Raw genomic sequence first — 12,602 nt, 5'->3', positions numbered from 1 at the left:
AAATTAGTGTTATAACAAATATACCGTTTTGAGTTTGTTAAAGATTTCTGGTGAAAATCTGGAAAACAATACAAAGGAGATCATTTTGGTAACTGAAACACATATTCATACAAATGGTATGACTGTTGAGTTATGGCACTTGATTATCAACATATTCCATTCTCTTTATTCACTTGTGGGACGTGTGTGTTGCTGGCTGGCCAACATTTACTGTCCATCCCCAGTTGCCCATGAGAAGATGGTGATAAGCTGCCTTCTTGAACCGCATCCATGTGATGCTGGTAGACCCACAATGCTCTTAGGGAGGGAATTACAGGACTTTTACTAACTGACACTGCAAAGTATTTCCAAGTCAGGACAGTCAGTGGCTTGGAGGGGAATTTGCAGGTGGTGGCATTCCCATATGTCTGCTGCCCTTCTTCTAGATTGAAGTGGTCATGGGTCTGCAAAATGCTGTCTAAGGATCTTTGGAGAATTTCACAGGCATTTTGTTCAGATCTTGTTGCATTTCAGCATGGACTGCTTCAGTATCTGAGGAGTCGTGAATGGTGCTGAACATTGTGCAATCTCCAGCAAAATCCCCACTTCTAGCTTTATAATTGATGGAAGGTCATGGATGAAATAGTTGAAGATGGTTGAGCCTAAGGCATTACCCTGAGGAACTATTGCATAGATATCCTTGAGCTGAGATGACTGACCTCTAATAGCCATCTTCTTATGTGTCAGGTACGACTCCAAGCAGTGGAGAGTTTGCTCCGTGATGCCCAATGATTCCACTTTTGCTAGGGCTCCTTGATGTCCCACTCATTCAAATGCAGCATTGATGACAAAAGCTGTCACTCTCACCTCATCTCTAGAATTTAGTGCTATGGTTTATGCTTGAACCATGGCTGAAATGCAGTCAGAAGCTGAATGGCCCTGATAGAACTCAAACTGGGTGCCAATGAGCAGGATATTGCTGAGCAGGTGCTGATGGCTGCACTGGCACCTTCCATCACATTACTGATGATCAAGAGTAGACTGATGGGGCAGTAATTGGTGAGTTAGATTTGTCCTGCTTTTTGTGTACAGGACATACTTGGTCAGTTTTTCACATTGTTGGGTAGATGCCAGTGTTGTAGTTGCACTGAAACAGCTTTGCTAGGGGAGCAGAAAGTTCTGGAGCACAAGTCTTCAGTATTATTGTCAAGACATTTTCAGGATGCATAGCTTTTGCAGGATCCAGTGCCTCCAAACATTTCTTGACATCACATAGAGTGAATTGAAACTGCTGAAGACTGGCATCTGAGATATTGGGGACCATTGGAGGATGCCAAGATGGATCATGTACTTGGCACTTCTGGCTGAATTTTGCTGCAAATGTTTTAGCCTTATCTTTTGCACAGATGTGCTAAGATGCACCATCATTGAGGATGGGATACTTGTGGAGCCTCCTCCTCCAGTGAGTTGTTTAACTGTCTACCACCATTCATGCCTGCATGCAGCAAGACTGCAGAACTTAGATCTGATCTGCTGGGTTAGGATCATTTAACTCTGTCTACCACTTGCTGCTTATACTGTTCGGCCTGCAAGTAGTCCTGTTTGGTAGCTTCACCAGGTTGACACCTTATTTTTAGGCATACCTGGTCTGCTCCTGGAATGTCCTCTGGTACTCTGCATTGAACCAGGGTTGATTCCCTGCTTGATGGTAATGGCTGAGTGGGGAAACACTGGGCCACGAGGTTGCAGATAGCATTGGAGTATAATTCTGCTTCTGTTGATGATCCAAAGCACCTCAAGGGTGCCCAGTTTAGAGTTGCTAGATTTGTTTGAAATCTGTCCCATTTAGCACAGTAATAGTACCACACAATCCGATGCGGGGTATTCTCAATTTGAAGGCAGGTCTTCATCTCCACAAAGACTCTGCAGTGGTCAATCTTACCAATCCTGTCATGGACAGATGTATCTGCACTAGGCAGACAGGTAAGGAAGAGGTTGAGCATCATTTTCCCTCTTGTTGGAATATCACTGTGATATTAAGTAGTTCTGCGGATTAACCACTCTTCTTGGTGGACTTTGAAATCCCCAACACAGAACATTTTATGCCCTTGCCACCCTCAGTGTTTCCTCCAAGTGTTGTTTAACATGGAGGGGCACTGATTCATCAAATGAGAGATGACAGTATGTGGTAATTAGCAGGAGCTTTCTTTGCCCATGTTTTCCCTGAAGTCATTAGAATTCATGGGGTCTGCAGCCAATGTCAAGGAATCCCAAGGTGACTTCCTCCCAGCTTTATACAAGTATGCCGCCACCTCTGCTAGATTTCTCCTGCTGGTTGGACAGCATATATTCAGGGATGGTCATGGTGATGGTGGTGTCTGGGACATTGTCTGTAAGGTGTGATTCTGTTAGAGTTCTCCCAATTTTGGCACTCGTCCCCAGATTTTAGTAAGGAGGACTTTGAAGGGTCAACACAGATGTTTTTGTTGCTGTTGGTTCCGGTGTCTAGGTTGATGCCAGGTGACCCCTCTGGTTGCATTTCTTAGTTGAGACTTCATTACAATTGAGTCCCTTGCTGCCATTTCAGAGGGCAGCTGAGAGTCAACCACATTGCTGTGGCTCTGGAGTTACATGTAAGGCTGACTAGGTGAGGATGGCAGATTTTCTTCCCAGAAGGACATTAGTGAGGCAGATGCATTTTTCCAATAATTAACAATGGTTTCATGGTCATTGGTAGAATAATTCCGGACTTTTTTATTTAATTCAAGTTCCAATATCTGTCACGGCAGGCTTCAAACCCAGATCTGCAGAACATTAGCTGAGTTTCCGGATGAACACTCTCGTGATAATACTAGGTCATCACTTCCCCAGCAGTCATAACATTATACATTTTTCTCACAGTCCCCTGCACCTCACCTTCCCCTTGTACAATTCTGTAACTCTCCCTGATATCTAGCGTCCTCTATCCATTCATAAACAGACATCGACATTAGAGAAAAGACCACGGAGCATGGGAAGAGGAGGAGATCTGGAGATGGGCTCCCACACAAGTTTCAGCCAAAACTTCAAAAAGGGAGCCCTTGAGATCAGTGGTATTTTGGAGTCCCTCATCATCAGAGATTAATACTTATCTGTCCCCTTCGTCAAATTTCCCAGCAAACACCCAATTATATCGATACATTTTCAATATTGATTGAAATATGATCATTTTTGTAAAAGTACTTAATCTACCATATCTAAACTGTTGCTTTTAAATAAACAGCTTTAAAAATTTTTATCTCAACCCTCATTTTGGATAATACAAGTCTGTATTATACCAATCAGCGCCAGGGACCCGGGTTCGATTCTACCGTCGGGCGACTGTCTGTGTGCGTGGGTTTCCGCCAGGTGCTCCAGATGCCTCCACAGTCCAAAGATGTGCAGGCTAGGCGGACTGGCCATGCTAAATTGCCCATAGTGTACATGGATGTGCAGATTAGGTGTGTTAGCCGTGGGAAATACAGGGTTACAGGGAAAAGCGTAGGGGGATGGGTCTGGGTAGAATGCCCTTCGGAGGGCTGGTGTGGATCTGTTGGGCCAAAGGGCCTATTTCCACACTATAGGGATTTTATGATTCTAATGGAGAATGGTAATGAATTTCTGACCAAGAACTACAGTACAAAATTTCAATCAACAACCTTCAGTATAAGTAGAACAGTCATACATTGAATAGCTAACAGCACGAGAGGGAGATAGGCATTTAACTTTACATGGTTACCTTAAACCTTAAGCAACTGATTTTAACAGTGTAGTTCAGTGGGCTGATTTAATTTTAACAGCAGAGAAGTCCTGGAATTTGGAAGCCAAATGTCAGAAAGGCTGTAGAGGTCAATGATGAAAATAAGAACTGGACATTATCGGTAACTATAAACTTGTGGCTAAAATTAACGTTAAGACTAGAAGGCAACCCCTCCCTCTTTTAGCGCTGATGGAATATGAAGTGTGGAAGAGGGGAGATTTGGGGAGGAAGGCAAAAGGTAGAAATCCCATTCGGAACTCGGTCCACAGCTATTAAACATATTTTAAAAAATCTTAAAAGCAATTGATTCATTCCCTGTCACCAGAATCTAATTTTTCAGTTCGTCTAACATTATGAGCAAGATGCCATTGTAACTTTACTGCTGCTGCTCAGAAGTTTGAATTTTCAGCTTTAAGCTGTTTTACATCCTGGACAGAAGTATGATCATTTGTGCCTTACGTAACTGAGATATTAAGTGCTGACCAATCAACTGAAGTTAGAAGTTGATCAGCCTGCTGCATTCTGTATTACTACCGTATTTTCAAATTTTAAAATAAATAATTCTTGATTTGCTCTTCAGTAAATGCTGACTGACAGCAGCATTAAATTGCACAGGTGTTACGTACACGTAATAGCTAAATTGGAGCCCCTACAAGAAAAGATGACAGCACTCAAGCCAAATACAATCCTCACTTGACATCAGTGGACAGGAAGAGATCCCTGTTACCCACTACTGCTGCTTTAGCTGTGATCAGCTAAAACAGCATAGGTTCACAGTTTCCCAGTCTCTGGTTGAGCTTTACAATTGTTTCAAGTAAGCTACAGGGAGAGAGTTCCTAAACAGATGTTCTAAAGCTTTTTCAGTTCCAGGAATCATTATTAAAATATTGCTGAAGAGGGAAACATGTTGCTGAAGCATCCCATCTTGCACTTATCAGGAGAAATGCCAGAATGACAAATTTTAAATAATCACAGTAATCTATTCTGCATGATTCAATTTTGAGCTGCTGTGGTAGGGGGAAATCGAGCCCTGTGCCTCTACTTATATACCTGTGATTTGCATGTCTTGATGTAAACTTTCACCACCTTCAATAATCTATTCCTGCATACTTACAGAATCATACTTTTTAGCTTATATTGCCTCACATCATTCTTCTGACCAAAATATTTTGCATTTCTCTGCATTAATGTGCTACCTGTCCACCCATTCAACCAGCGAATGTGTGATGAAAGTCTATCGCAATCATTCTCACAGTTCATTATATTCCTACGTTTGGTGCTCTCAGCAAATTTCAAATTGTGCCCTGCAGACAAAAGTGTAGGTCAATGATATATCTGAAAAAAGCATTGGTTTCATACCGAGCCCTCAGAACCACATTTTATACCTTGAACTAGTTAAGAAAATACTGTTCCACCACTCAGTTTTGCGTCACTTGCCAATTTCATAATCTTACTGCCACTGTCCCTTTTATTCCAAAGGCTTCAACTTTGATGACAAAATCTTTAAGACTTTGTCAAACATTTTTTGGGATCCATCAGCTGCACAATGCCACCAAATTTCTATGATACATCAATCAAGTTAGTTAAAAACAATTCGCCTCTAACAAATTTATGCTGCACTGGTTAATTAACCTACACATGTCCTATTAACTGTTAATTTTCTCCTAGATTATCATTTCTAAACACTTTCCAAAAACACTGTTTCATGGCTAAAATTGCTTCTCCCTTTCCTATCCCCTCTGCCAGTCTTACCAATTTAATGGCCTTTTGGCTGGCCCTTGAACTTGCACACTTCATAAGATTAAGTGCATCCAAAAATTGCTGTCCATATCACAACACTATCAAATTCCAATTCCCAATCATCATCATGCTCACTGACCTACATTGACTACTAGTCCAGATATGCCTTAAAATTTTAGGATTCGCATTGAAAATCTCTTCCTATCTCTCCATAGAATCCCTACAGGGTGGAAACAGGTCCTTTGGCCCAACAAGTCCACACTGAACCTCAGGGCATCCCACCCAGGCTCATCCCCCTACAGCCCAACTAATCTACACATCCCTATGGGCAATTTAGCGTGGCCAGTTCACCTAACCTGCACATCTTTGGACTGTGGGAGGAAACTGGACCACCTGGAGGAAACCCATGCAGACATGGGGAGAACGTGCAAACTACACACATACAGTTGCCCGAGGCTGGAATCAAACCCAGGTCCTTCGCGCTGTGAGGCAGCCGTGCTAACCACTGAGCCACCATGGCCTCCTCCAGCCCTACAACTCTCCAGTATCTCTGTACTGTTCCCAATCAAACAGACTCAGGGAAGGTACAGCACGGGGTTACATGCATAGTAAATCTCCCTCTACCCTTCCATCAAATGTAAGAAAATTTTTGGAAAAAATTCTGAAGGACAGGGTTAGTCAACACTTGGAAATGTAGAAATTGATAGTGGATAACCAGCATGGATTTGTCAGATGGATCTGTTGAGTTTGTTGAAAAGGTGACTAAACATATTGATGAGGGTAGTGCAGTTGATGTGGTCTACATGGACTTCAGTAAGGCCTTTGACAAGTTCTCAAATGGAAGGCTGGTCCAAAAGGTAAGGGCTCACAGGATCCAAGACAAGTTGGCAAACGGGATCCAAAACTGGCTTACAAATAGGATGCAAAGGGTGAGGATAGAGGATTGTTTTTATGACTGGAAGCCTATGGCCAGCGATGTACCACAGACATCAGAGCTGGGAACCTTGCTGTTTGTTCCATACATTAACAACTTGGATGTGAATGTAGCAGGTATAATTATTAAGTTTGCAGATGCCATGAAAATTGGTGGTGTTAATGGCAATGTGCAGGATAGTCTCAGCCTACAGTCTGATATTAATCAGTCACTAAATTGGGCAAAGCAATGGCAGATGGAATTTAATCCTGATAAGTGTGAGGTGACACACTTTGGGTGGTCTAATAAGGGAGGGATAAACACAATGAATGGCAGGTCCTTAGGGAGCACTGAGAAACAAAAGAACCTTGGAGTACAAATCCATAGATTCCTGAAGTTGTCATGGCATGTAGAGCATAGAACATAGAACAGTACAGCACAGCACAGGCCCTTCGGCCCATGATGCTGTGCCGACCTATTATCCTACACTAAGATCAAACTACCCTGCCTACCCTACATTTTACAATCATCCATGTCCTATCCAAGAGTCGCTTAAATGTAGACAGGGTAGTGAAGAAGATGCATGTCTTCATTAGCCAGAGCAAGGAATACAGGAGCAAGGAAGTCTTGTTACAACTTTATAAAACATTGCTTAGGCCACAGATAGAATACTGTGTGCAGTTCTGGTCGCCACACCATCAAAAGGACGAGATTACACTGGAAAGGATGCACAGCAGATTCACTAGGATATTTCCTGGAATGAGAAATCTCAGTTATGAGGAGAGACTGAATAGATTGGGTTATTTTCTTTGGAGTACAGGAGGCTGAGGGGAGGGGGGATCTCATCGAATAATACAAAATTATGAGAAGCACAGGCAGGGTAGATCATGAGAATATTTTCCCCTTGGCAGACATGTCTAAGATCAGAGGGAATGTGTTAAGATGAGAAATAGGTGGTTAGAGGAGATCTGAGAAAAAAAAATTCAGAGGACGGTAGAAATACAGTACTCGCTGCCTGAGAAGGTGGTGGAAGCAGGTATTCTTGTAACATTTAAGAAGCATCTGGATAAGCACTTAAAATGCCAGGAAATAGTCAGCTATGGACCAGGTGCTAACAGAAGAAACATGTTCTCTATTTTATTAATATAAATGCTTTATGTTTGCTGGGATCCAAATATGTTTTCAAGTATGTCATGCAATCTAGCATTTCTTACCAATTACACAGAATGGTTTTCGAGCAAATCGGAGCCTCCCCTGCAATCCTCTGTATCGGCAACAGCAGCCAGCTGCCCAAATTCGGACCACATACTCCATTCCAAATACAATGATCATGAGGAATTCCTGTAGAACAGGACAAATTAAACATGTAGCATTAGTACTGTGCTTCAAAGCTCTAAACTTGGTGGTCAAGTTTCAGTCTATACAATATACACCGGCGAGGCCAACCTGTAATCCATACATGGCTGTGATGGTAATAGTGTGTGGTTTATGCTCTCTACAAAATGAATTCAGCCTGTCCTCCATCCATGCAGGAGCAACCTGGGACCTATTCACTCCATATTAGCAAGGTCAAAACTGCAGTTCGTCCATTCAACACTATTGGAATCAGGGAATGTTAATTAGCCCTTTAACTGCTTCATTCTTCAGTTCTGAAATTATTCAAAATGATAATTTTTTTTGGATTCAGTGGTTAAATATTATTCAGTATCAATATGGCTTGACACATGCTAATGCCTGAGCAGTAATAATAACACAATTGCAATACTATTACTCTTAGTAGAAGCATGACTGCCATTTAACTTTATTCTTTATTCATTAACAGATGAGGGCATCACTGGCTAGGCAGCATTTATTGCCCATCCCTAATTGCCTAGGGGGCAGTTCAGAGTCAACCACATTGCTGTGGGTCTGGAGTCACATGTAGGCCAGACTAGGTAAGGATGGCAGTTTCCTTCCCTAAAGGACTTTAGTGAACCAGGTGGGTTTTTCCTGACAATTGGCAATGGATTCATGGTCATCATTAGATCCTCAATTCCAGATATTTATTGAATTCAAATTCCACCATCTGCCATGGCGGGATTCAAACCTGGGTCCCCAGAACATTATCTGGGTCTCTGGATTAACAGTCCAACGATAATAACACTAGGCCATTGCCTCCCCTATATAAAAAAAACTATAACAAAAGACTATACTCCAGACATCATCGTGCCAGTCAACATGACATATGCGCATGTGGTCCCTCTGCCAGCCCGTTCTTTCACAAGAATTCATCTGTGGATTTGTCCCAGTCTTCCTCTAGTCAAATACCTCCATTCTTTCGACAAGAAAACCACAACTTACACTTTCTACACACTGCAAAACTGATGGAGACCAATTTAAATTAATTGTAAACTCATTACCATCAGAACCATCCCATCAGTCGGCTGGAATTTCCTCAGCATATACTAGTTCTGTTCCCGGGACCACTGTCCAACGGAAAGGGCTTCAGCATCACTACCATTATTCATAGCTAAGGGTGCAGGAAGTAGGAAAGGGCAGTTTCATGTGGAGATGCCCATGAAATCAAGGTAAAACAAGACAGACAGAACGCCTCAGTGGTTAGTAGGGCATACCATCCAGCAGTTGTTCTGTAGTAGCAGGGTGCATGTTGCCATCAAAGTCAAGGAACAGCTTTACAGGTTCCTCCTAGAAAACTGCAGATGATGGATAAGCTTTGGGGAATCAGGAGGTGAGTTTACTTGCTGCAGATTCCTAGACTCTGACCTGTTCTTGTGGCTAAAGCAGTTACATGGCTGGTCCAGTTCACTTTCTGGTCAATGGTAAAATACTCTGTTTTATCACAGGCATCTGTTAAAAATGGTCAATTATATGGAAAAGGTTTTACATGGATTTAAAGTATTTAAGGGTGTCACTCTGGCAGTGAAGTAGTAAAATTGGAACAGAAAGCGGTCATTCAACCTCTTGAACCTAGTTCACCAATCATGTAGATTACAGGTGATCATCTGCCCCACTGCCACTTTCTCATGTTATTCCCATGTGCTTTTTTGTTTACTGTCTCGTAGGACATGAATGTCACTGGTTGACCAGTCAGCATTTGTTGCCCATCCCTGGCTGCCCTTGAGAAGGTGATGGTGAGCTGCCTTCTTGAACCACTGCAGTCTGCGTGCTGTAGGTTGACCCACAATGGCTTTAAGAAGGGAATTCCAAAATTTTGACAAAGTGAGTATACTTCCAAGTCAGGATAGTGAGTGGCTTGGAGGGGAACTTGCAAGTGGTGATGTTCCCATATACGTGCTGTCCCTGTCCTTCTAGACGGAAATGATCATGGGTTTGGAAGGTGCTCTGTAAGGATCTTTGGTAAATTTCTGCAGTACATCTTATAAATAGTACACACTGTTGCTACTGAGCATTGGTGGTGGATGGAGTGGATGCTAGTGTATATGGTACCAATCAAGCCGGCTGCTTTGTTCTGGATGGTGTCAAGACTTTTGAGCATTGTTGGAGCTGCTCCCATCTGGTCAAGTGGGGAATATGCCATCACATGCATGACTTGTGCCTTTATATGGTGGACAGGCTTTGGGGAGTCAGGAAGTTAACAATTTGCTGTAGTATTCCTAGTCTCCAACTTACTCTTGTAGCCACTGTGTTTATGTGGTGAGTCCAACTGAGTTTCTAGTCAATGATTTCTGTCTCAAACAAACTGATTGATCAAGCTTACACAGTGATCTGATCTGGGGTACAGAATTCCAAAGATCCACCACTCTCTGAGTGAAGGAATTTCTCCTCATCTCAGTCCTAAAAGGCTTCCCCCTTATTCTGAGAATATGAGGCCTATTTGTAGACTCACCAACCAGGGGAAATATGACACTTTCATCTAATATGTCACACACTGTATTAATTTTATGAGTTCCATCAAGCTCACTTCATTTTCTAAACTTAGGAGAAAACAGGGCCGGTTTTCCCACTCTCTTCTCCTAATGCAATCCTGCATCCCAGATTGATCTGGTGAACCCCATTACCTCCCCTCAGTAGCAAGTATATCCTTCCTTAGATGCTGGGTCAGCATAGACAAAATGGGCTGAATTGTCCCCTTCTGTACTATATCATTTCTATGGTTCTATAAGGAGACCAAAACTGTGCAAAACACTCCAGTCTCACCAATTCTTTGGAAAGAACCATAGCTGATTTTTCATTATTTTACTTTCATTCCTTTGTCAATTTTAGTTTGGAGCTATGTACTAGGAATTGTGGGCTGAAGATGACCTTTGGACTTTTGTGTGGTAGAAGGAAAAGAACAGATCAAACACGCTTTTGCTTGCCTGTGAGGTCAGGCTGGGAGGTTAATTGCAGGCTGATTCTTGATTAGAATGGTTCCCATAGACATAGCAACTCTGGGAAGCACATTGTCTTTAAACAGAGAGAAGTTGGCTATTAACAACATCAATACCTGAGAATTGGTTCAGGAAACTGAGGAAGAGACCCTATATTTAAGTAGGTGGCAGCTGCTGAATGGTAGTCGAGGATTCAGAACAAGACAAACAGTCTGTCAGGGCAGAACCAGAGTTCAAGTTGTTTTGTGAACTGTGTTTTCTGGGGAGAAGAGTTTGGCTGCTGATGACATATCATGAAGATTTGAAAAGCCCCTGTACAACCTCCCTTACCAGCCTTCAGAAGCTCAAAGAGTAGAAAGCTGAGTTAGCTGAATGAACTTAAAAAGGTGACCCGGATCAACCACTCCAGAAAAGTAACCAAGGAGTTCACATCTATGCATCATTTGTTTGTCTGTCTCTCCTTTGTGTGAACTGCAGCTGAAACAAATGTTTCAGATTTAAGGTCAGGAATCACACAACACTAGGTTATAGTCCAACACGTTTATTTGAAAACACAAGCTTTCAGAGCCTCACCCCTTCTTCAGGTGGTAGTGAGAGAGGTAATATCAGGCAGTGAATTTATAAGTGAAAGATCAAAGGGTCACACCACTGATGAGGATGTATTAAATAAGCCTAAGATGCTGTTAAATCTTTAAACAGTTAGAAGGTTTTAATTGATTAATATGTATATGTAAATCCCTGAATTCCTTCAAGTCACTGTCTTGAGAGAACTAAAGGTTTTACCCATGTAAAAAAGAGGTGACATTTTAGGTCAAAAATGCATGTTAAGTGTGAGGCCCTGTTTGGAAATGGTTTGTGTTTTGGTTTGGAGTCAGGCTGGTTTTATTTCTAAAGTAGGAATTTATAAATGCCACATTGACTGACTATCTATAAATTGTGTGCTTTTTGAACAAAATAGAATGTATTTGCAAATACAAATTCACTCCATAGATTCACGTGTGTGTGTGTGTATGTGAGGGAGAGAGAGCATGAGAGCGTGCGAGTGTGTGTCTGTGTATATGAGGGAGAGAGAGAGAATGTGTGTGTGTGTGCGTGAGGGAGAGGGAGAGAGAGGGTGTGTGTGCGCGCCCATGTGTGTATGTGTGTATGCGTGCGTGCGAGACAGAGTGTGTATGTGTGTGCACGCTTGAGAGACAGTGTATGTATGAGAGAAGATCTGTGCGTGTGTGCATGTGTGTGTGGGGGGGAGATAGAGAGAGAGAGTGTGTGTGTGTGTGTGTGTGGGACAGAGAGTCAGTGTGTGGGAGAGAGAGAGAGTGTGTGCGTGCGCTTGAGAAACAGTGTGTGTATGAGAGAGGGTCTGTGTGCAAGTGTGTGTGTGTGGGGGGGGGGGGTGGAGAGAGCGTGCGTGTGGGAGAGAGAGAGTGTGTGCGAGAGACAATTATGTATGTGTGCTTGAGAGACAGTGTGTGTATGAGAGAGGATCTGTGAGCCTGTGTGGTTCTGCGTGCATGCGCGCGCGTATGTGTGTGTGTGGACAGACTGTGTGCCTGGGACAGTGAGAGTGTGGGGTGGGGAGAGAGAGAGAGAGACAGAGAGAGAGAGAGAGTGTGCGTGCGCTTGAGAGACAGTGTGTGTATGAGAGAGGACAGGTGTGTGTGTGTGTGTGTGTGTGTGTGTGTGTGTGTGTGTGTGGAATTCAGAAGAATGAGAGGAGATCTTATAGAAACATATAAGATTATGAAGGGAATAGATAAGGTGGAGGCAGGGAGGTTGTTTCTGCTAGCAGGTGAAACTAGGACTAGAGGGCATCGCCTCAAAATAAAGGGAAGCAGATGTAGGACTGAGGTCAGGAGGAAAT

General features: G+C 42.7%; 1 protein-coding gene across 1 annotated transcript in view; it reads right to left on the bottom strand.

The window, feature by feature from the left end:
• The window catches only part of LOC109916430 (potassium voltage-gated channel subfamily KQT member 4-like), a 540,155-nt gene that overhangs the window by 182,920 nt on the left and 344,633 nt on the right, over positions 1–12,602 (bottom strand). The window contains exon 3 of the mRNA XM_048613162.1: positions 7,625–7,751. Coding sequence (XP_048469119.1) covers positions 7,625–7,751 — 127 coding nt within the window. The remainder of the gene's footprint in view (positions 1–7,624; positions 7,752–12,602) is intronic.

This window comes from Rhincodon typus, chromosome 27 (assembly GCF_021869965.1).
Source record: "Rhincodon typus isolate 14 chromosome 27, sRhiTyp1.1, whole genome shotgun sequence".
Classification (NCBI taxonomy): Eukaryota; Metazoa; Chordata; class Chondrichthyes; order Orectolobiformes; family Rhincodontidae; genus Rhincodon; species Rhincodon typus.
The sequence above is the reverse complement of the archived record's forward strand: the minus strand, read 5'-3'. Positions and strand labels throughout refer to the sequence as shown.